Source organism: Rana temporaria, chromosome 3, assembly GCF_905171775.1.
Source record: "Rana temporaria chromosome 3, aRanTem1.1, whole genome shotgun sequence".
In the NCBI taxonomy this organism is placed as follows: domain Eukaryota; kingdom Metazoa; phylum Chordata; class Amphibia; order Anura; family Ranidae; genus Rana; species Rana temporaria.
Window position 1 is genome coordinate 459,911,757 of NC_053491.1, and position 25,551 is coordinate 459,937,307.

The window sequence follows — 25,551 nt, forward strand, 5'->3', positions numbered from 1 at the left end:
CCCCACCTCTCCGCCTGCGCCTCCATTCTAACTGTGGGCACCCGGCCGTGACAGCTTTCGGCTTCACAGCCGGGGCACTCGCTGCTCATGCACGAACGGCACTGCGCTCCCTGAGTGGACAGGCGATCGCCTGGGACCTGTCACGTGTCCCAGACGATCGCCTACAGGGAGGGGCTGCCAAATGGCGATATTACGAGTTGCCTAAGCGGTCCCTGGGCAGAAGGAGGAATTGGGACAGGAAGTCCCACTGCTACTGAAGCCCCCCCCCCCCCCCAAAAAAAAATGACATGCCAAATGTTGCATGTAAGGGGGCGAGAAGTGGTTTAAGCGGAAGTTCCACTTTTGGGTGGAACTCCGCTTTAAATTTAGATGTTCGGCGGCTCCGTACTGTGCATATGCTGTGCTTGTGCAGTTCCGGCCGAGCATTTCGCGACAGGACAACGGCCGATAGGCAATATGGGTGCACATAAACATCCGGCAACGTTATGATGTCACAGCAGGCTCCGCCCTGCGTTTCGTCACACCTGACGTCTTCCGGGTCCTGACAGGTAGCAAGGAATAATTTTTCCAATTTTAATTTTACCTTCTATATCAACTTAATCCCCACAGTTACTCTATTTTGTATTACCTGTCCCTCCCTTTTAGATTGTAAGCTGTCATGATTAGGGCTCTTCTTGCCCTGCGCTGTATTGTAACTCTATTGTCTCTCTTTATTTGCGCCAAACTGTTGGCGCAATACAAATCCTGTGTAATAATGTGATAGTTGGAATGTTCTCTAGTGAGTCACATACTTCTATCAGAGATGCAATGTTTGTTGGTATCTAATGAAATACTAACATCTCTAATAAAATAGGTAAAAATAAAATAATAGTTTCATAAGTTATGAATGTAAATTGTTTAATGTCAGTGTAGTGTGTTAGATGCCCATCCAGTCTGTGTGGTTATCTATCATGCAGCAGGCTTTACATGGCAACATCTGCACTGCCATCTGTTCACAAAGGCCTTGCGCCCTAAGCAGCTCTGGGAAATAGACTTCTCAGCACAGGATAATTTAATGAACTGTCTTGGATCTGACAGTTCATGAACAGACTGAGCCTGTGTGCTACTCGGCTACCTCGTTCAGGAGATAATGCCGTAGCTGCAGAAACATTCCCAAAGGTGATTTGCAGAAAAGGATTTTGTGGAGCTTCTTTAAAGCTACGCAGATCAATTATAAACACCTTTTTAATTACAGGATCAGTCCACTTAAAAATGAGTTGCGCAGAACCTTTCATCTCTAAAACTGAAGCAAAGATACAGAATAACGATTCAGGTACTTGCCGACCGCCGCACGACTTTTTAAGTTGACAGAATGGCACGGCTGCGCAAATGAGCGTATATATACAAGTCTCCTTTAATTTGCCGACATGTGGTCGCGCACGCGCCGCCGGCAGCACGGTCGCGACCCTATCGCAAGCTCCGTGACCGTGCCTGCGGGACCCGCAGACTCCGATGTTCCCCGGTGTTCGCGACCAGGTCACAGACCTGAAGAATGGGGAGATGTTAGTGTAAACACAACGGCCCGGATTCACAAAGCACGTACGCCGACGTATCTCCAGATACGCCGCGTAAGTGCAAATATGCGCCGTTGTATCTGTGCGCCGGACTCAGAAACTAAGATACGCCTGAAAATAGGCTTCATCCGACCGACATAACTTGCCGGCGTAGAGTGGGCGCATATTTACGCTGGACGTATTTGGCGCTCCCATTGATTTTCTATTCAAATATGCAAATGAGGGAGATACGCCGATTCACGAACGTACGTCCGTCCGACGCAGTGCGTGTAAAGTCATACGTCCGGCGTAAAGTTATGCCCCATAAAGAAGGTGTAACCCAGCAGCATCCATGCAAAGGGAACTCAAGCCGACGTATTTTACGTAGGACGTGAATATGACTACGCGTAGGTTACGTTTACGCCATAGGCAGTGATCCGACGTATCTTAGGGAGTAGTTCCGACGTGATTCTGAGCATGCGCACTGGGATGTGTCCACGGGACGGCGCATGCGCGGCTCGTTATACGTATCTGTCTGGTGCTTGGACCATCATTTGCATGGGGTCACGCCTCATTTGCATGGCTCACGCCTACTTGCACATACGCCGGCTTACGCCTAGGAAACCCAGCGCAGTTTTGGCAGCACTGGCTTTGTGAATCCAGTGCTTGCCTCTCTGCGCTGCATCGGCATAGCGTAAAGGAGATACGCTACGGCTGCATAAATGTGCGCCGATGTCTGTGAATCCGGGCCAACATCTCCCCCTTTCTTCCTAGTGACATGTCACTGATCGTCTGTTCCCTCTCATCGGGAACAGCGATCAGTGACGTGTCACTCGTAGCCACGCTCCCTAACAGTTAGAATCACTCCCTAGGACACACTTTACCTCTTGAGCGCCCCCCTACAGGTTAACCCCTTCACTGCCAGTGTCTTTTTTTACAGTAATCAGTGCATTTTTATACCACTGATCGCTGTATAAATGACAATGGTCCCAAAATAGCACCAAAGGTGTCCGATGTGTCCACCATAATGTCACAGTCACGATAAAAATCGCTGATCGCCGCAATTACTAATAATAAAAAAATATATTGATAAAAATACCATAAAACTATCACCTATTTTGTAGACACTATGGCCCGGATTCACAAAGCACTTACGCCGACGTATCTCCAGATACGCCGCGTAAGTGCAAATGTGCGCCGTCGTATCTATGCGCCGGACCCAGAAACTAAGATACGCCTGAAAATAGGCTTCATCCGACCGACGTAACTTGCCTACGCCGGCGTAGAGTGGGCGAATATTTACGCTGGACGTATTTGGCGCTCCCATTGATTTTCTATTCAAATATGCAAATGAGGGAGATACGCCAATTCACGAACGTACGTCCGTCCGTCCGTCCGACGCAGTGCGCGTAAAGTCATACGTCCGGCGTAGAGTTATGCCCCATTAAGAAGGTGTAACTCAGCAGCATCCATGCAAAGGGAACACAAGCCAACATATTTTACGTAGTTTACGTTGGACGTGAATATGACTAGGCGTAGGTTACGTTCACGTCGTAGGCAGTGATCCGACGTATCTTAGGGAGTAGTTCCGACGTGATTCTGAGCATGCGCACTGGGATGTGTCCACGGGACGGCGCATGCGCGGCTCGTTATATGTATCTGTCTGGTGCTCGGACCATCATTTGCATGGGGTCACGCCTCATTTGCATGGCTCACGCCCACTTCCACATACGCCGGCTTGCGCCTAGGAAACCCAGCGCAGTTTTGGCAGCACTGGCTTTGTGAATCCAGTGCTTGCCTCTCTGCGCTGCGTCGGCATAGCGTAAAGGAGATACGCTACGGCTGCATAAATGTGCGCCGATGTCTGTGAATCCGGGCCAACATCTCCCCCGTTCTTCCTAGTGACACGTCACTAATCGTCTGATCCCTCCCACGCTCCCTAACAGTTAGGATCACTCCCTAGGACACACTTAACCCCTTGAGTGCCCCCTACAGGTTAACCCCTTCACTGCCAGTGTCTTTTTTTTTTTACAGTAACCAGTGCATTTTTATACCACTGATCGCTGTATAAATGACAATGGTCCCCAAATAGCACCAAAAGTGTCCGATGCGTCCGCCATAATATCGCAGTCACGAAAAAAAACGCTGATCGCCGCCATTAGTAGTAAAAAATAAATTATTAATAAAAATGCAATAAAACTATCCCCTATTTTGTAAACGCTATAAATTTTGCGCAAACCAATCGATAAACGCTTATTGCAATTTTTTTTTTTACCAAAAATAGGTAGAATACGTATCGGTCTAAACTGAGGGAAAAAAAAGTTGTTTTATATATTTTTTAGGGGATATTTATTTTAGCAAAAAGTAAAAAATATTGCTTTTTTTTTTCAAAATTGTCGCTCTATTTTTGTTTATAGCGCAAAAAATAAAAACCGCAGAGGTGATCAAATACCACCAAAATAAAGCTCTATTTGTGGGGAAAATTTTTTGGGAGCTACGTCGCACGACCGCGCAATTGTCAGTTAAAGTGACGCAGTGCCGAATCGCAAAAAGTGCTCTGGTCTTTGGGCAGCCAAATAGTCCGGGGCTTAAGTGGTTAAAGAGGAAATCAGAAAAAAATAAAAACTTGCAGGATTGTCTTATTAACCACTAGGGTACCGCACGCCGTCAATTGATGGCGGGCGGAATACTCTATTGTTCTGACAGGACGTCATATGATGTCCTGTCATTTAAAGCCGCTAGGGGGCGCCCGTCTCGTCACTGGGAACACAATGCGCGGCCCGGGCACCCGCGATGGCCGCCGGGCACCCGCGATTGGCCAGTAACTGAGCAGGGACGTGGAGCTCTGTGTGTAAACACAGAGCTCCACGTCCTGTCAGGGAGAGAGGAGAGCGATCTGTGTCCCTTGTACATAGGGACACAGATCAGTCACCCCCCTACAGTTAGAACACTCGAAGGCTACACATTTAACCCCTTCCCCGCCCCCTAGTGGTTAACACCTTCCCTGCTAGTCACATTTATACAGTAATCAATGAATATTTATAGCACTGTTCACTGTATAAATGTGAATGGTCCCAAAAATGTGTCAAAAATGTCCGTTGTGTCCGCTATAATGTCGCATTTCCCGAAAAAAAAATTGCAGATCGCTGCCATTCCTAGTAAAAAAATAAATTTAAAAAAATCATAATTATGTCCCCTATTTTGTAGGCAATATAACTTGTGCGCAAACCAGTCATTAAATGGTTATTGCGATTTATTTTTTTTACCAAAAATATGTAGAAGAATACATATCGGCCTAAACTGAGATACATTTATTTTTTTAAATGGGATATTTATTATAGCAAAAAAACAAAAAATATTGGGCCAGATTCACAAAGGGGATACGACGGCATTTCTCCTGATACGCCGTCGTATCTCTGTTTCTATCTATGCGACTGATTCATAGAATCAGTTACGCATAGATATCCATAAGATCCGATAGGTGTAATTGTTTTACACTGTTGGATCTTAGGATGCAGTACCGCGGCCGCCGCTGGGGGGAGTTTGCGTCGTAAACCAGCGTTGGGTATGCAAATTAGGAGTTACGGCGATCTACGACGGATTTTCGCGTTCGCTACGTCGCTGCTAGTCTAGTTTCCCGTCGCAAATTTAGTCGTCGTTTTGGGTGCCCTAACTTTAGTCAGCAATCGTATTGCTGTCTAAAGTATGGCCGTCGTTCCCGCGTCGAAATATAAAATTTAACGTCGTTCGAAAAAATGATGTCACGACGCGCAAAGCACGACGAGAATTGCGAAACGGAGCATGCGCAGTAGGTCCGGCGCGGGAGCGCGCCTAATTTAAATGGCACACGCCCATTTGAATTGGCCCGCCTTGCGCCGGAGGCCGCCGGCGTAGTTTTCATCGCAAGTGCTTTGTAAATCAGGCACTTGCGATGAAAACTTGCGGCGGTGTAACGTATCTACGTATCTACGATACGTTACACCGCCGCGATTCTACGTGAATCTGGCCCATTGTGGGGGTTTTTTTCAAAGCGTACGCTATTTTTTTTATTTTATAGCCCAAAAAATAAAAACCGCAGAGGCGATCAAATACAACCAAAAGAAAGCTCTATTTGTGGGGAAAAAAGGACGTCAATTTTGTTTGGGAGCCACGTCGCACGACCGCGCAATTGTCCGTTAAAGCGACGCAGTGCCGGAAGTTAAAAGGGGTTAAAACACTTTTTAATTCATTCTGTGTAGGAATTGGGTAGTTTAGGAAAAAAATTACATTTAGATTTGAAAGAGAGGTACTAAATATTATTTTTTTCACAGTCCTATACAGGGTTTCTTTTAGAGGATGATTCTCCTGAGTGTCGCTTTGCACCTTCTTTCCTTGAGATTCGTGATCTTGCAAGACGATTCGCTCTTCTGTTGGGGCCGGATCAGTTGAGAAATCGACAGGATATCATCCTTCTACACAAGTGAGAGCGGCAGCTATAAGACTTCCATGTGCTGTTGACCGCGTGCTAGATAGAATCCAGATTCCAGACTCTAATGCCGCGTACACACGATCGGAAATTCCGACAACAAAACCGTGGATTTTTTTCCGACAGAATGTTATCTCAAACTTGTCTTGCATACACACGGTCACACAAATGTTGTCGGAAATTCCGAGCGCCAAGAACGCTGTCACGTACAACACTACGACGACCAGAGAAAAATGATGTTCAATGATTCCGAGCATGCGTCGAATTGATTCCGAACATGTGTAGAATTTTTGTGCGTTGAATTGTGTATACACGGTCGGGATTTCCGACAAGAACTTTTGTTGTCGGAAAATTTGAGAACCAGCTGTTAAATTATTATTTTTTTCAGAAATTCTGACAGCAAATGTCTGATGGAGCCTACAGACGGTCGGAATTTCCGATAGCAAGCTCCCATCGAGCATTTGTTGTCGGAAATTCCAACCGTGTGTACGTGACATAAGACCCCATACACACAATACAACTTTTGTTGTCCAATTTCCTTTAGATTTGCCAAAACCATGTAGTGCAAACAAATTTGAACCTCCAAAAATGTTATCTCATATTATATGGTTTTGGTAAAACTGAAAAAAAAAAAAAAATCTACAGCATATTTTATAGTTTGTATCCAGCTTTAGCAAGCAAACATATCTAAGTCTTGAAGACCCCTTTCACACTGGGGCATTGGTGGTAAAGCGCTGCTAGTTTTAGCTGCGCTTTACCACTGTTATAGCTGCGCTATTCGGTCGCTAGCGGGGCGCTTTTAACCCCCGCTAGCGGCCGAGGAAAGTGCTAATAGCGCCCGAAAAGCGTCGCTGCCAAAGCTCTTTGCAGGCCCTCCTGCACCGCCAAAAAAAAAATGCTGCTTGCAGGACTTTTTTCCCCATCCTGTAAACACACCGCCCCAGTGTGAAAGCACTCGGGCTCACTGTGGATCTGGCCAACATTTGCCTTAAGAGAACCGGTTCACACAGGGGCGACTCGTCAGGCGACTCAGCCGCCTGACAAGTCGCGCTCCGCTCTATTCAATGGAACCGTTCTAATAGGAGCGATTCATGTCGCTCCGACTTAGAAAAAGGTTCTTGTACGACATTTGGGGGCGACTTTCATTGACTTCAATACAGAAGTCATTTTGCAAGTCGCCTCTGAAGTCGCCTTGCCGAGTCGCCCCCAAAGTCGTACTTCCCCAGTGTGAACCGGCTCTAAGGCCTCGTACACACGATAGGATAGCCAGAGGACAACGGTCTGAAAGACTGTTTTTCATCGGTCAAAACCGATCGTGTGTGGGCCCCATAGGTTATTTAACCTTCGGTTAAAAAAATAGGAACTTGCTTTAAAATTTAACCGATGGACCCCTCACCGATAGGTCAAAACCGATCGTTAGTATGCAAAAGCATCGGTTAAAAACCCGCGCATGCTCAGAATCAAGTCGACGCATGCTTGGAAGCATTGAACTTCGTTTTTTTCAGCACGTCGTTGTGTTTTACGTCACCGCGTTCTGACACGATCGGTTATTTAACCTATGGTGTGTAGGCGTGACGGACCATCAGTCAGCTTCATCGGTTAAACTAAGACAACGGTCCTTCAGACCGTTGTCCTCTGGCTATCCTATCCTGTGTACGAGGCCTTAGAATGCACTTACCAATCCAGTTGAAGATGTCCCTTCATTTAAGGAGGAACTGCAGTCTGTTCACATGATTTGTAAAAAAAACACTTTGCCATTCTGAAGCTTCCCTCCAACCACTTTGAATATTATTTTATATACGTATACTGTGATTCTGTACTTGACAAATATTCTGCAGAAATCTCCCTCCACCGAGTCTGGCTGCAACCATTTTAACTGTGGGTGGATATGTTTATTTGTGAACCATTCCATTGTAGATTTTGCTTTATGTTTTGGATCATTGTCTTGTTGGAAGACAAATCTCCGTCCCAGTCTCAGGTCTTGCAGACTCCATCAGGTTTTCTTCCAGAATGGTCCTGTATTTGGCTCCATCCATCTTCCCATCAATTTTAACCATCTTCCCTGTCCCTGCTGAAGAAAAGCAGGCCCAAACCATGATGCTGCCACCACCATGTTTCACAGTGGGGATGGTGTGTTCAGGGTGATGAGCTGTGTTACTTTCTCTTTCGTTCATAGACGGACACAGCCTTCATTGACCTTAGGGTTATGCTTCTTCCTACCAGGAGATTTAGGCAGAATTCTACAGCACTTAAGGTGTTAAAAACTTTCCTTCATGCTGCTCCTCTCAGGGGGCGTGGCTCCCCCAGGCATAACCCACACCCTGCTTTAGCAGCCTCAGTTTGTTTTCTGCCTAACGACAGGAGGTCAAGGCTATCTCTGGAGTTCCTGGACTCTGGAGTTTTTTTCTGGCGATTTTTCTCGCTTTTTTTTTTATTATTTTGTTCCTGCATTTTTGAATCCTGCGATTCTTCTATCAACAGCCGACTGGGTGACAGGCTGGGTCCTCGACTCTTGTAGTCCCCCCATGTTCGGCCTTCGAGCGTGTGCCGGCCCTCAGCTCAGCTTTGGGACGTCCACGACAGGCCCCATTGCTCCAGGGGCGGCCGGGGAACTTTGGTTCTAGGGCACACATATGACTGGTCTCTATGGCTTTGTCACAGTGTGTCTGGCCGACAGCCATGCCGTTTACGGACGTTGGTTCTGTCTGGGATACCTCCAGCCGGGTAGTCGCAGGACAGGTAAGTAGTGGCCCCTTACTCAGGTAAGTGGTCTGGCTGGTGGTTTCCCTGGGGAGGTCGACTGAGGGTCCGCCCTGCTTTCCTCTCTCCCCTTCCTCTCCCTCCTTCCCCTGACTGGGTAGTGGCTGTGAAGGGGGGCCTCCTGGGTTTTCTTTGTTACCACCGGGGCCCGTGTGTTGTTAGGGGGACTGTGTTGTTACTCTGGGGGGTGCTGCTGTGTGCTGCTGTGTTCTATGAGGTAATTTTTACCTCAGACAGCGGCCGTCTTGGAAATCTCCTTGGTAACGCTGTGATTCTTTTCTGAGGTAACAGACAAAGCAGTCAGGGCTGCTGTGTTCTATGAGGTAATTTTTACCTCAGACAGCGACCGTCTTGGAAATCTCCTTGGTAACGCTGTGATTTTTTCTGAGGTAACAGACAAAGCAGTCAGTGCTGCTGTGTTCTATGAGGTAATTTTTACCTCAGATGGTGGCCATCTTGGAAATCTCCTTGGTAACGATGTGATTCTTCCCTGAGATGACTCGACACAGCCTCTGGTCAGTTTTAGTGCTGTTACAGTTTTAGTGCTGTGAATCTTCCATGAGGTGAATACACATCACAGTCAGCACATCAGAGCACACCTGAGGTTTTTCAGCTCCCTCTGCAGCTGGGTGGGGTGGTGAATACCGGGGGCCCCCCATGCTCTGCAATAGCAGCAAGGAGGTGACCAGTGGGGTTTTTTTTGTCCTGCCTTGCAGGGTGGGTGACTCAGCGCTGACACTATGGATATGCCTGAGTTAACCCTTACCGCCCCTCCCCCTGCCACATCTGTTATGTTGGCTGTCCTGGGTTTCTTGCCAGGTTTGAAGCAGCTAGTGCCCGGATGGGGGGTAAAAAAGCGCCCCCTCCCTGAAGCCTGCTTCTGGGGATGACACAGAATCGCTGTTTTTTTCTGGTTCTGTTATGTCAGAGGCTGCGGGTTTTAACCCTTATGGATAGTGAGGATGACTCTGCTGCAGTCAGTTGCTGGCAAGAATTTGTTGGAGCTCTTGTTTCTGCGGTGCGTGAGGCTCTAAAAATTGAGGATGTGGCGGAGACACCTCCGTGTCAGTACCAGCAGACTACCACGCATCGCTGAAGTGTTTCCTTGTGTTCCTTATTTGGACTATATGTTATACAAGGAATGGGATGCACCGCAAAAAGTTTGTCAAAAAACTTTGCAACCCGTTACCCCCTTGAGGGGGGCTTTAAAAAGTAGGTCTCTCCTCCGCCAGTGGACCCCCCTGTGTCCAGACTGCGCAAGGCCACCACATTGCCTGTGGAAGGGGCTCCTGCATTTCAGGATCCCGCTGATAGGAGAGTGGAGGCCGTGGCCCGCTCCCTATTCACGGTGGTGGGTTCGGCGGTGAGGCCGGCTCTGGCCGGGGCCCTGGCAGGCCCCGACTAAAAGGGCGAAGCTCCTGCTGCAGGAGCTGGAAGAAGGACCTCTAAGGTGGCCTTGGTGATCACCGTTAAGGGTGAACGGTCCTTTTGGGTCTTCCCTGACTGGCATCATTGAGGATGCCACAGGTGGTAAGCGCATGCTGTTCCCACGGTTTGGGAAGGGCTAGGGACCTCGCCCTGTGCAAGGACCCTCCTTGCCTACCTCCGAGCGTTTTTTCGCTCGCCCTGTGCGGTGGGGGTAGGTCTACATGGTGCTTGAATCCCCGCTGAGGGGTAGCAGCGCACCGGATACCGCATGCCTAACAAGTCTGCGGACATACCTGCTTCCGCCTGAAGGTCTGCTCCCGCCCGTGTCTCGGGTGGGAGACTGGCTTCGCATTGCGAAGTGTTTTCCTTGGGGTACAAGATTGAGTTTCTCTCTTGTCTGCCAAACAGGTTTTTTCCCTCCGGCTTCTGGCCTCCTCCGGTTCGCCGGTTGACTCCGTCAGGGGCTGTCCAGGATCTTCTGGTCAGGGGAGTGATTGTGCCAGTTCCCTCGTTGGAACGGTCTCGGGGTTTTACTCCATTCTGTTTGTGTCCCCATGGAGGATGGGGCCCGGTCGATCCTGGGCCTCAAGTCCCTCGTTTTTGTTTTTGTCAGGTTTTTCTGGCATCCTTGGATGTCATGAACGTGTACCTGCATATCCTCAAACCACCAGAGATTCTGTGCTTTGCGGTCGGGGGGGACCATTTTCAATGGTGTCCTTCCCATTCGGCGGGTTTTCGCCAAGGTGCTCGTACCGATACTGGCCCGGCTGTGACAGCGGGGGTTTGTTATCATGGGATGTCTGGACGACATTCTCCTACGAGCTTCTTCGAGCTCTGCATTGGTGGAGCCGTGTCTATCACGTGTCAGGCTCTCCGAGTGTTTGGCTGGTTTCTGGATTGTCCTGAAATCAGGGTTGATTCCGTCTCAGGGATACCTGAGACTGGTCCCGGATTCCTCCGGGGCGGGAGTGTTTTTCTCCTAGCGGAAAAACGTCAGACTCTGCTATCTGCTGTGCAGCAGTTGCCGACCCAGAAGCGGTCATCTCTGCGATTCTGCAGGAAGGTTCTGGGTCAGTTGGTAGCCTCTTTCGAGGCGGTTCCGTATGCCCAATTCCACGCCAGGGTACTACGGAGGGAACTGCTGTCACGATGGGACTAGCTTCCGTCATCTCTGGATTACCAGATTCAGTTGAGTCATCTGATCATGTCTCCCCTGGTATGGTGGCTGGCGTTTCCGGTGCTTCGGGCCGGAAAGTCATTTTTCTGCAGGCCACTGGACAGTGGTCACGACGGATGCCAGCCTCTCCGGTTGGGGAGGGGCGCTTGGGGCACCCAGTCAGCCCAGGGGCACTGGACTCAGGTGGAGTCCTGCCTACTGATCAACGTTCTGGAGCTCCGAGCAATCAAGCTTTGCCTTACCAGGTGGCCCCTGGATCTACAGGGCCGACCGGTCAGGATCCTGTCCGATAACACCACGTCCGTGGCGTAGGTTGATCATCAGGGAGGCACACGGAGTTCTGTTGCAGCGACGGGGGTCGCGCGCATCCTTTCGGTGGGCCGAAGGGTTCGTTCCGGCTCTATCGGCCGGGTACATTCCGAGAATACGGAATTGGCTAGCCGACTACCTAAGTCGCACTGCACTGGGCCAAGGAGAGTGGTCTCTCCACCCGCAGGTGTTTCGGGGTCTGTGCCGAAAGTGGGGCACTCCGGACGTGGACCTTCTAGCGTCCCGTCTCTATATCGGTAGGTGCCACGGTTCATGGCCAGGTTTAAGGACCCGTGGGCGGACGCGTCAGGCGCGTTGGTGGCTCCTTGGGGTCGCTGTCGCCTACTTTACACCTTCCCTCCTCGGAAGCTTCTTCCTCGCCTGCTGCGCAGAGTAGAAGCTGTAGGGATTCTATCGGTCCTGATTGCCCCAGATTGGCCGCGTCGCTTCTGGTACGCGGACCAGGTGCGTCTGCTGGCAGACGCCCCCTAGCGTCTTCCCCTGGGAATTGATTTTCTGTTACAGGGTCCAATCTTCCACCCTGTTTCACAGCCACCGGCCTTAGCGGCGTGGCTGAGAGCCAGGGGCTTAAGGACCGAGGCCTATTGGGCTCGGTGGTCTCTACCGTGCTGCCTGCACGGAGGTCTACCTCACGTAGGTTTTTTCCTCATACATGGAAGGCCTACTTCTCTGTGTGTGGGGAGATGAACTGGCACTCTCATACATGCGTTGTGTACAGGATTCTGCTGTCTTTGCAGCAGGGAGTGGTTCAGGCTCTCGCCTTACGTACGGTTAGGTGCCAGATTTCTGCTCTGGCTGTTTTTTACTTGCAGCGACCCTTGGCATAGCACTCCTGGGTGCGTGCGTTGGGTCAGGGGGTCTGGCAGGTGGCCCCTCCGGTGCGCCCTCCATTACCCCCATGGGACTTGAATTTAGTCCTTTCAGTGCTTCGGGATGCTCCCTTGAGGACATTCGGGAGGTTTTTTGTTTTATTGTCACAAAAGGTGATTTTATTTCTGGTAGCAATTACCTCGATCAGACGGGTGTCTGTCTGTTCTGGTGGCCTTGTCTTGCAAGGCTCCCTGCTTGGTCATCCGTAAGGACGAGGTGGTGCTGCGGCCGCAGCCGTTTCGGCTTTTCACTTGGATGTGGACATTGTTCTTCCATCCTTGTGTCCTCAGCCGAAGAACCCGAAGGAGGCCACTTTACATTCTTTGGATGTGGTTCGGGCCCTTCGAGTTTACTTGTCGGCGACAGCTCCGTTCCGGATGTCGGACTCGCTGTTCGTGTCTGTGTCCGGTCCCAGTAAGGGCCTGGCAGTTTCGTCGGCCACCATTTCCAGGTGGATCCGACGGATTGTGCTTCAGGCCTACGCCCTGAAGGGGCGGGCGCCTCCCTTTCGGGTCACGGCGCATTCGACCAGGGCGATCGGGGCCTCTTGGGCTTCCGACACCAAGCCTCTGTGTTACTGGTGTGTAAGGCTGCGACCTGGTCGTCGGTCCACGCTTTTTCAAAGTTTTATATGGTGGATGTGAGTGCATCTTCGGATGCCTCCATTGGCCGCAGGGTGTTACAGGCGGCAGTTTAAGGTTGGAGTTCCTCCGTTGAGTAACTCCGGTTTTTGTTTGGGGTGTAACCTGTTTTTGCTGTGTTATTTTCCCACCCCTCGAATTTTTTTGACACTGCTTGGGGACGTCCCTAAGGTCAATGAAGGCTGTGTCCGTCTATGAACGAAAGAGAAAAAAGGATTTTTGTACTCACCGTAAAATCCATTTCTCTGAGTTCATAGACGGACACAGCACCCACCCCTCCTTTGTTTGTACTGCTTGTTACGAACTGAGGCTGCTAAAGCAGGGTGTGGGTTATGCCTGGGGGAGCCACGCCCCCTGAGAGGAGCAGCATGAAGGAAAGTTTTTAACACCTTAAGTGCTGTAGAATTCTGCCTAAATCTCCTGGTAGGAAGAAGCATAACCCTAAGGTCAATGAAGGCTGTGTCCGTCTATGAACTCAGAGAAATGGATTTTACGGTGAGTACAAAAATCCTTTTTTTACGCCAAACATAACGTTTTGCATTGTTGCCAAAAAGTTTGATTTTGGTTTCATCTGACCAGAGCACCTTCTTCCACATGTGGGTTTACTTCCTGGATTTACCCAGATGGGATTATGGGGGGGGGGAATAGAGCAGAAACCTTCCCATGGGGACACCACTCCAGTGACAACGATCTTAGAAGCGATTCCCCTGACTTTAGAGGACTTTCCACTTCCTTTCTGTCGTGTCTACAGGACAGGAAGCAAAGCAAAATTGCTGGAATGGGACACAGATGCCAAAAAAAAGCTGATGGGTTTTAACCGTTCCCTACTCTACTCAAAGCATTAAAATAAAATGGCTTTAGATGTACTTTATTTCTATAACACATCAGGACCAAATTTGAAAAAAAAAAACTTTAATAATGTTATACCTGCTGTATATTCTAATGATGCTTTTCTCTGATGATCTTTTTCTAGAGAGGGTATTAAGTTCTCTCTGCGAGCCTCCACAGATGCCACCTGGTCTTCTCAGAACCTCCTCTTCCTCGATGTGCTGAGCGAATTTTCACCCAAACTTCTTAAGCAGGACAAAAAAGCTCTGTGAGTAAAACTTTACCTTACAAAGAAAATCAGTGTTACTGCACAAATGATCCCTCCCTTTCTCTAGAACAGGGGTCTCCAAACTACGGCCCGCGGGCCACATCCGGCCCGCCAGGCCATTTTTTCCGGCCCGCAGCTTAAATCCTTAGTTCCCCTGTTGGTTCTGGAACCTGCACTGCATATTCGCCCCAGGCAATAAGCAGCGCAGGTCCCGCAATCCCTTATGGCGTCTCACTGTGTTGGCTGCTGGGACCACGGCATCCCAGCAGCCAATGAGGTGTTTAGTGCAGACCCGTAGCCGCCTCCCTGCTCCCGCCTCCCTGTTAACCAGTAACGAGTGTGTAATACCAGCGGGGTGGGAGTCGGGAGGTGCAACAGGTCTGCAAAGCCAGTGATGAAGATGCGCTGGACACATGCAAGGAGGGGGGCTGATACACTTGTGTCGAGGTGGGTTGAATGGCTCTCATCGGGACACCCATTTTTGGGGGGGGGGGGGGGGGCTGACTCTTATGGGGACACAAATGTGGGGGGGTTGATAACTCTTATGGCTCTGATGGGGACACAAATGTGTGGGGACTGATGACTATGATGGGGACACACGTGGGGGGGGGGTTGTAGACTGATGGGGACACAAATATCTGTGGGATCTGATGGGGACACAAATATGGGGGTGCTGGTGGCTCTTATGGGGACACAAACATGTGAGGAGGGGGGCTGATGGCTCTAATGGTGACACAAATATGCGGTAGGGAAGGTGATGGCTCTGATGGGGACACAAATATGCAGGCAGGGGTGGGCTGTGATGGGGACACAAATGTCCAGGGAGACTCTGATGAATGATGGGGGGGCTCTAATGGGGACACCAATTTGTGGGGATAGCCTGATGAGTGATGGGGACACAGATGGATGGGGACACAGATGAATGGGGAAACAGATGATGGGGACACTGATGGGCACACAGATGGATGGGGACACGGATGAATGGGCACACAGATGGATGGGGACACGGGTGTAAAGCCTCATGCATGCTGGAAGTTTAGCCATGCTGCATGATGCTCCAGCGTTTAGGTGCCAGCAAAGAATATAGGAGCACCATCCAGTCCTGCTGTCAGCAGTAAGTCAAATTCTATTCTATTCCTCTTCTACTGTGGATTTATTTATAAATTATTTTTCCGGCCCACGAATATGTGTAAAATACAGAATGTGGCCCTCGAAGTAAAAAGTTTGGAGACCCCTGCTCTAGAAGTTCAGACCTTGAATGCCTGGAAGTAGAGTCTAGAAGTCCACTGTTGCAAAAATACTACTACATTGAAGCTTTTGTTCTTGGTGCTGTGTGATTAGAGCACCACCACATTAAAGAGGAAGTAAACCCCCCCCGAAAAACGTGGAAAAAAACTAATCCTGCAAGAGAAAGGCATAATGAGCTAGTATGCATAGAATACTAGCCTATTATGTGTCACTTACCTGAAATCGAAGCCCCTGAAGTGCTCCTCGTTCCCCGCCGCCATGTCCCCTCGCAGATTCCTCCTGGTATCGCCGCTCCGGACGAGTGGGACCGGCAGATCCCCGCTAATGTGTGGGAATACGGCATTAACTCAAAGTATGCCATTCAGAAAAACGGCACGCTCAGTGTCCGTTCATGGACGAAAAGAGAAAATAGGATTTTGTTGTACTCGCCGTAAAATCCTTTTCTCTGTCGTCCATGGACAGACACGGCTCCTTAAATCTTGACATTTGGGTTATGTTCCTGTTCATAGGAGTCCTCTCCTATGAACAGGAACATAACCCATATGTCAAGACTTGTTAAGGCTGTGTCCGTCCATGGACGAAAAGAGAATTATTGCTTTTTCTTTCGCTCTTTTCTTGTTTATAGCGCAAAAAATAAAAACCGCAGAGGTGATCAAATACCACCAAAAGAAATCTCTATTTGTGGGGAAAAAAGGACATCAGTTTTGTTTGGGAGCCACGTCGCACGACCGCACAATTGTCCGTTAAATCGACGCAGTGCCGAATCGCAAAAAGTGCTCTGGTCAGGAAGGGGGTAAATTCCTCCGGGACTGAAGTGATTAAATTACACGGACAATATAAAATATGTTTTATTCACAGAAAAGGATTTCCACCCTATTGTAATGCTATGTGTGGTCAGTCTACAAATGGCACTTTGTGAAATTCCTATATGTTCTGTTTATACATTCATTCGTGTCTAATCCATTCATCGTTTTCAGCCTGAACTACTGTGATAAGACCTGTAAGCAGTGCATCCCTTCTGATCAGGAGTACAGAGATGAGGCCAGTGACATGTGGGCGCCCCTTCACGCCTACAAGAAATCTCTCAGCACCGACGGTGAACCAGGAACCACCACTCCCAGCCATGCAAGAGGCCGCCGAGGAAAGGACAGCAAGTCAGCCAGAGTGCCCAGGGTCTCACCGCACAGAAAGAAGAGAAGAACTGACAGGGGTAAGACATATTAAAGGCTAAATAGAAGCTTAACCACTTGCCAACCTGCCGCCGTCGTTTTACGACGGCAGGTTGGCTCCCCTGCGCGAGAGCGTGTAACATAATGTATGAACAGAAGATCAGTGATTTCCCCTAGTGAGGCCACCCCCCCTACAGTTAGAACACACCCAGGGAACATACTTAACACCTTCTCCGCCCCCTAGTGTTAACCCCTTCACTGCCAGTGGCATTTTTATAGTAATCAATGCATTTTTATAGCACTGATTGCTATAAAAATGACAATGGTCCCAAAAATGTGTCAAAAGTGTCCGAAGTGTCCGCCATAATGTCGCAGTACTGAAAAAAAATCACTGATCGCCGCCATTACTAGTAAAAAAAAAATATTAATAAAAATACCCCCTATTTTGTAAACGCTATAACTTTTGCGCAAACCAATCAATAAACGCTTATTGCGATTTTATTTTTAACGAAATATATGTAGAAGAATACGTATCGGCCTAAACTGAGGAAAAACATTTTTTTTATATATTTTTGGGGGATATTTATTATAGCAAAAAGTAAAAAATATTCATTTTTTTCAAAATTCTCTCCCTTTTTTGTTTATAGCGCAAAAATTAAAAACCGCAGAGGTGATCAAATACCACCAAAAGAAAGCTCTATTTGTGGGGAAAAAAGGACGCCAATTTTGTTTAGGAGCCACGTCGCACGACCGCGCAATTGTCAGTTAAAGCGACGCAGTGCCGAATCGCAAAAAGTGCTCTGGTCTTTGACCAGCAATATGGTCAAGTGGTTAATGTGGTTGTTAAGCCAATATGTTAAGTTTATACCATCCCCACTGTTCAGTAAGAACATGTGTCCTATTGCCTGTGCTTTATTTTCACAGTGACTCACGTGACTGCTCAGTTCTCTCCTCTCCGTGTCTAAGGGCCGGTTCACACTGCTGTGTGGTGCAAAATTGCATGTGATTTGCACCGCACTGCAGTGCAAATCACATGCAATGTCATTGCGATGCGATTTCAGCCATACAGATAGTATGGCTGAAATTGCATCTTATTCGGACTAAACTCGCACATGACCCTTTTTTTGGTCCGCACCAGAATCGGATCGCATGGGTATGCGATCCGATTCATGTCCGAATTGACAGTTTGCAGTGCAATATGCGAGCTGAAATGGGGATGTCATTAACAATGTATTGACACTCCCCAGAAGTTCGCATATGGCAGTGTGAAGTGTCGTGCGAGTCAGGTGCAATGCGGGAATCCGTAGTGGATTTGCACGGTTCCCGCATCACACTAGTGTGAACTGAGCCTGGGTTCACACTCTTGCGGGAACCAGTGTGGGATCCCACATCGCATCACATGGCCCTCTGCGAACTGCTGTGGGTGTCAATACAAAGTTATTTACATCCCCAGATCGGTTCACAGATTGCAGTGCAAACTGTGGCTTCGGACAGGAATCAGATCGCATGGGTGTGAACACCCATGCGATCCGATTCCAGTCTGGAGGGGAAATGTCCCTGCACCTTTTTTTTTTTTTTTGTGCAAGTTAAGCCATACAAACTGTATGTCTAAACTCGCATTGCACAGATATTGCATGTGATCTGCACAGCAATGCGGGTGCGAATCATATGCAATGTCTGTGTTCGCATATGTGTGAGGGGGGAAGAGGAGGAGAGAGCCGAGTCGCGTGCACACCAGGAGGGGCTGTAAAAACAGATAGAAATCGTTTTGTCTTTTTAACTACTTGCCGACCAGCTGCCGCAGTTATACAGCGGCAGGTCGGCTCCCCTGCGCAAAATCACGTAGATCTACGTCACCTCGCGCTCGCCCCTGATCCCGCCGGGCACCCTCGAGCGAGAACCGGGAGCTGGGTGTGTCATTTCCCCATGTCAGTCCACCCCCCCTTCAGTTAGAACACACCCAGGGAATATGATTAACCCCTTCCTCACCCCCTAGTGTTAACCCCTTCACTGCCACTGGCATTTTTATAGTAATCAATGCATTTTTATAGCACTAATCGCTATAAAAATGCCAATGGTTCCAAAAATGTGTCCGCCATAAGGTCGCAGTACCGGATAAAAATCGCTGATCGCCGCCATTACTAGTAAAAAAAAAATATTAATAAAAATGCCATAAAACTATCCCCTATTTTGTAGACGCTATAACGTTTGCGCAAAGCAATCAATAAACGCTTGTGATTTTTTTTTTTTTTTTTTTCGAAAAATATGTAGAAGAATACGTATCGGTCTAAACTGAGGAAAAAATTGTTTTTTTTTATATATTTTTGGGGATATTTATTATAGCAAAAACTAAAAACCGCAGAGGTGATCAAATACCACCAAAAGAAAGCTCCATTTGTTGGGAAAAAAGGACGCCAATTTTGTTTGGGAGCCACATCGCACGACCACACAATTGTCAGTTAAAGCGACGCAGTGCCGAATCGCAAAAAGTGGCCCGGTCATTGACCAGCAATATGGTACGAGGCTGAAGTGGTTAATAAAGCACAGGCACTAGGAGACATGTTCTTATCTAACAAAGGCGATGATATAAACTTAAAGTGTTTGTTAACCCAAATAAAAAATAGAGATGCTGGTCCCTTAAAGCAGCTTAAACAGCACAGTGCTTGTGCTGTGTAATCTGCCCCCCTCTAAACTGTAAAAAATAACCTGGCTGATAAAGCAACTTCTTGTATGCCCTTCTGGGCGCTGACCACACAAATCAGAGCTGCTGAGCCTTGACCACTGTGGTATGTCCCTCCGTCATCCGCAGCCCTGCTCTCAGCTGTCCTCTCTCCCCCTCACCCCCTCCTCCCTGCCTGTCAGCTCTGTGTTCTGTGTCTCTGTCTCCCCCCCCCCCCCCCCCCGTCACTGTACAAATTACACTGGCTGGGAAGGGGTTAATCATCTAGGGTAATCAAAGGGTTAAATGTGTGCCTAGCCAGTGTTTTGGTGTACTATGTGAGGGGATTTCACCAAGAGAAGTAATGGATTTTATTCCCTGCTTTTTGCGGGAAATAAAATCCATTGCTTCCTCGCTAACAGGACAGAGCCCTGCCTTGTTTACATAGTGTGAGCTCTGTCCTGTGTGTCTTCCCGACAATCGGTGGCGGCGGTAGGGTTCCCACCTCATCCCTTTAATCCAGGACATAATCCTGAATTACACAGGTTCTGAGGCTGATTTAATGTAGATGAGGCATCAAGTGAGTTTAATGATCACCTTAATCAGCCACAGAACCTGTGTAATGAATGTGTCCTGGATTAACCACTTCCCGACCCGCCTATAGTAAATGTACGTCCTGTTTTTAAATATGGATATCTCGGTAACGGCAGCAGCTGCTGCCACAACCGAGGTATCCATATTTTCTGTGGGCGGCCGTGTAAACGATAACGGCGGTCTCCGCAGGGGATTTGCCACGAGATCGCCGTTATCGGTGGCGGGAGAGGGCTCCCGCCGCTTTTCCACGCCCTCTGCCGCTTACCGTAGCGGCGGAGGAGATCGGATGCTGCCAGCTCGTGTGTGAGGACTTGAGTGAGGGCAAGATGGCCCCCACCCGTCCTCATAGCTCTGCTGGGCGGAAGTGACGTCAAAACGTCAGTCCCGCCCAGCCTCTTAAAGAGACAATTTTTTTGTTGTCATTTTTTTAAATGACAAATTTTCCTTTTTTTTTTCTTTTTTTTTTCTCTGGCAGAGGACCTGTCATGTTTTTTTCTATTACAAGGGATGTTTACATTCCTTGTAATAGGAAAAAAAGTGACCATTTTTTTTTTTTTTTTTTATTTCAGTGTAAAAAATAATAAAATCAATAAAAAGAAATAAGAAAACCCCAAAAAAAAATTTTGTAAAGCGCCCCGTCCCGACGAGCTCGCGCGGAGAAGCGAACGCATACGCGAGTAGCGCCCGCGTATAAAAAAGGTGTTCAAATCACACAAGTGAGGTATCGCCGCGATCGTTAGAGATCTGTAGCTCAAAAAATGCAACCTGTAGAATTTTTTAAACGTCGCCTATCGAGATTTTTAAGGGTAAAAGTTTGACGCCATGCCACGAGCGGGCGCAATTTTAAAGCGTGACATGTTGGGTATCATTTTACTCGGCGTAACATTATCTTTCACAATATATAAAAAAATTGGGCCAAATTTATTGTTGTCTTATTTTTTAATTAAAAAAAGTGATTTTTTTCCAAAAAAAAGTGCGCTTGTAAGACCGCTGCGCAAATACGGTGTGACAAAAAGTATTGCGATGACCGCCATTTTATTCTCTAGGGTTTTAGAAAAAATATATATATAATTTCTGGGGGTTTTAAGTAATTTCTAGCAAAAAAAACAGTTTTAGTCTTGTAAATGCCGAATCTGAAAAACACCTAAGGTCTGGAAGTGGTTAAAGGGATGATGTGGGAACTCTAGTCAGCGGTCATCCATTGGCCAGCACCCGCTGATCGGCATCTGCGGTGTATAATCACAGCATAGCCAGGTCGTGCACGCCCCCCAACCCGGACGTGGAAAAACGTGCACCTAGTACGTGATCTGGCACAGGGGAGCCGCCTTGCTACCGCATACAAGTTACATTGTCCGCAAGCTGTGAAAAAAACACAGGGCGAAGTGATAGCGTCTGTGAAAAAAGGGCATCCCTTGAACTTCTGATGCCAGCACTCCCTTGCCACTGTTAAGAATCTAGAAGACAATGGGGTTGATTTACTAAAGGCAAATCCACTTTGCACTGCAAGTGCACTTGGAAATGCAGTCGCTGTAGATCTGAGGGAAGATCTGAAATGAGGGGAAGCTCTGCTGATTTTATCGTACAAGGAAAAATGCTGTTTTTTTGTTTTTTTCTTGCATGTCCTCCTCAGATCTACAGCGACTGCATTTCCAAGTGCACTTGTAGTGCAAAGTGAATTTTCCTTTAGTAAAGAAAACCCCATTGTGTTACTGAGGTATTTTTTTTAAATCACAGCAAGCCTCCTATTCTGCCACGTTGGCCAGCTGTAAGGCTGCATGTCTGGCTGCGATTTGCATTCCAGAGTTCGTTGCGGATTTGTTCACCGGTTCAGGTGCACATTTTACCTGAATTTGCACCTAAACTGGACTCAAAATCGCAAAGAACCCTTTACAAGAACAGTCCACGGCCGCCTCGGACATGTGTGAACCGGCTTGATTGAATGCTGGTCCGCTTCACTGGTTAAAAACGCATCCAATTTGCATATATATGAACCGATGCTAAAGGTGAAAGTGCTCAGCACTGGGTCATTGTGAACGTTCTTGTCTGTCTTGCAACAGATGACTTTGAAGATTCCAGCAGTATTATGGGTGAAGAGGAGCCCAGAGGCGCACCAATACTCACCTCCACAATGGTGCAAGAGAGGAGTGAAGCTTCAAGTCCAGCAAGAGAAAAAGAGACCGATGGATCCGACTCGGATTTCGATATGAGGTCTGGAAAGCATTTATTCATTGGCTTTAAAATCTGTGTCCTTCAACATTATCTACAGTACTGTGCTAACGTTTTAGGCAGGTGTGAAGAAATGATGTAAAGTAAGAATGTTTTCAAAAATATATATTTTTAATTGTTTATTTTTATCAATTTACAAAATGCAAAGTGAGCGAACAGGAGAAAAATCGAAATCAAATCAATATTTGGTGTGATCGCTCTTTGGCTTCAAACCAGCATCAAGTCTTAAAGGAGTTGTAAAGGAAAAAAAAATGTTTTGTTGAAATTACTGTTTACAGGGTATAGAGACATAATAGTTAACTGATTCCTTTTAAAAATGATTAAAGGGTCACTAAAGGAAAAACATTTTTTTGCTGAAATGACTGTTTACAGGGCATAGAGACATAATAGTTAACTGATTCCTTTTAAAAATTATTAAAAATTGATAAAAAAACAATCATATAATGTGCCTGCAGTGTAGTTTCGTTTTTGCTGTTGTTTGCTGGTTCTCTGATGTACAGAGAGCCACTAGAGGGCAGTCAGCCAATAGAGATCAGTGATACTTTGTCTAAAACTCCTCAGCACCAATCCAGTTTCGTTTTACACACAATAATCACATTAGTGACCACCGTGAGAAATCTCCCAGCACTGTGGTTATCAGGAAACAGGCAACCAGGAAGTGTCCAAAACAGAGAGGATTTACAGCAACATGAAAGCAAAAACGAACAATGAGGACATGAAACCAGGACTGCAGCAAGGTAAAGGAAGCTATTTAGCTAAAAAAAAAAATTCCTTTAGTGACCCTTTAAAAATAGATAAAAATCAATCATATAATGTACCTGCAGTTTTTAGTTTCGTTTTTGCATGTTGTTTCCATCCAGTGATGGTTTGGAAAACAAAACTGATTGGTGCTGTGGGGTTTTAGACACACTGGCCCGGATTCACAGACAGAGGCGCACATTTATGCCGCCGTAGCGTATCTCTGATATGCTACGCTGACGCAGCGCATGGAGGCAAGCATTGAATTCACAAAGCACTTCCTCCCAAAACGGCGCTGGGTTTCCAAGGCGTAAGTCGGCGTAAGTGGAAGTAGGCGTGAGCCATGCAAATGAGGCGTGACCCCATGCAAATGAAGGGCCGAGCGCCAGACAGATACGTATAACGAACGGCACATGCGCCGTCCCGTGGGCGCATCCCAGTGCGCATGCTTACAATCACGTCGGAACAACTGCCTAAGATACGCCGGATCACTGCCTACGGCGTAACCTACGCCTAGTCATATTCACGTCCAACGTAAAATACGCGGGCTTGAGTTCCCTGGTGCAGACCTTTCCATGTCTGCTGCTGAGTTACACCTCCTTTATGGGGCTTAACTTTACGCCGGACGTACAACTTACGCGCACCAGTCGTAGCCTGCGTCGGGCGCATGTACGATCGTGAATCTCCCTCATTTGCATATTTGAATAGAAAATCAATGGGTGCGCCAAATGCATCCAGCGTAAATATTCGCCCACTCTACGCAGGCTTAGGCAAGTTACATCGGTCGGGTGAAGCCTGTTTTTAGGCGTTTCTTAGTTTGTGGGTCAGGCGCATAGATACGACGGCGCATATTTGCACTTACGCGGCGTATCTGGATATACGTCGGCGCAAGTGCTTTCTAAATCCCGGCCATAGTAATCACACCTCCTTGATTAGTGACCACAGAGAGAAAGCTCCCAGTACTGTGGTTATCAGGAAACAGACAACCAGGAAGTGTGGAGATCAGAGAAGAATTACAGCAACTTGAGAGCAAAAACGAACACTGAGGACATGAAAACAGCACTGCATTAAGGTAAAGGAAGCTATTGTTTGGGAGGAAGCAGTTCCAATGTAAACAGTGCGAAATCTAAGGCACTGCTGCCCCTGGCTGCTAGTCTTAGGAGATTTTGGTGACGTTACCATTGTGCTCTTCAATGTTCTCCTTGCCAGAGGTTCTGATATGGAAGTCAAAAAGCCCTTCCTCTACCAAGATGGCTGCCTCTTCATAGAGACACTGTGCAGTACAAGTAATTGGAAGTCAGTAATGGGTAAGGATCAGCTGTAGGGAGGCGACAGGCAAAACTAGCGACTATGCCTTTTGACATCTGCATGTGTTTTGTGGGGCAGAGCTTTTATTGTTCAGTTCCCCATGAATTTTATGAGGTAGTATGGTGTGATATACTGGTCACTTATATTTACCCAAAACACTTCTAGGTCAATCAGTCTGCAAACTGAATATTTTTTTTTTTTTTTTTTTTAGTGGATCTTTTAAGATTCGTCGCCCTGTGCAAACACCGAGACCTCAGAGAGGAGCATCCACCGCACTGCCCAGCATCATGCACAGGTGAGCTATTTCTATTATCTGTTTCCTTCCTCCTAGGAAGCAGGGCTTGCACCCCAGAGTTCCACTGTGCCACCCAATTTACTATTAAAGAAATACATTTTACTGTGGTTTAACTACCAAATACTGGACACTTTTACCCCCTTGCTGCCCAGGCCAATTTTCAGATTTCAGTGCTTTTCACACTTTGAATGACAACACTGTACCCAAATGATATTTAAAACATTTTTGGAGCCAAATAGATATTTATTTTGGTGGTATTGAATCACCACTGGGTTTTAGATTTTTGACCAAATAATTAAAAAAATTAAGTATTTTTTCTTCTTTACTGATGTGCGCTGATAAGGCTGCACTGGTGTGCGCTGATAAGGCTGCACTGGTGTGCGCTGATGAGGCGGCAGTGATGTGCGCTGATGAGGCGGCAGTGATGTGCGCTGATGAAGCGGCACTGGTGTGCGCTGATGAGGTGGCAGTGATGTGCGCTGATGAAGCGGCACTGGTGTGTGCTGATGAGGTGGCAGTGATGTGCGCTGATGAAGCGGCACTGGTGTGCCCTGATGAGGCGGCAGTGGTGTGCCCTGATGAGGCTGCAGTGATGTGCCCTGATGAGGCTGCAGTGATGTGCGCTGATGAGGCGGCACTAGTGTGCCCTGATGAGGCGGCAGTGGTGTGCCCTGATGAGGCTGCACTGGTGTGCCCTGATGAGGCTGCACTGGTGTGCCCTGATGAGGCGGCAGTGGTGTGCCCTGATGAGGCGGCAGTGATGTGCGTTGAGGAGGCGGCAGTGATGTGCCCTGATGAGGCGGCAGTGATGTGCGCTGATGAAGTGGCAGTGATGTGCGCTGATGAAGCGGCACTGGTGTGCGCTGATGAGGTGGCGCTGATGAGGCTGCACTGGTGTGCGCTGATGAGGCGGCTGTGATGTGCGTGTTTACACACACGTCCCTGTTCTGCCTCTCGTGCCCGGAGATCGCTCGCGGACAGCGGTCACGAGCATCGGCACCTCCCCAATGCAGCG

General features: G+C 47.9%; 1 protein-coding gene across 2 annotated transcripts in view; it reads left to right on the plus strand.

Annotated features, from left to right (window-relative positions):
* STAG3 (stromal antigen 3) overlaps positions 1-25,551 on the plus strand; it is a 137,122-nt gene that overhangs the window by 106,078 nt on the left and 5,493 nt on the right. For both annotated transcript variants that reach the window (XM_040346752.1, XM_040346753.1), the window contains 5 exons: positions 5,843-5,991; positions 14,177-14,299; positions 16,525-16,757; positions 22,027-22,177; positions 24,453-24,536. In XM_040346752.1, the coding sequence (XP_040202686.1) occupies positions 5,843-5,991; positions 14,177-14,299; positions 16,525-16,757; positions 22,027-22,177; positions 24,453-24,536 (740 nt within the window). The remainder of the gene's footprint in view (positions 1-5,842; positions 5,992-14,176; positions 14,300-16,524; positions 16,758-22,026; positions 22,178-24,452; positions 24,537-25,551) is intronic.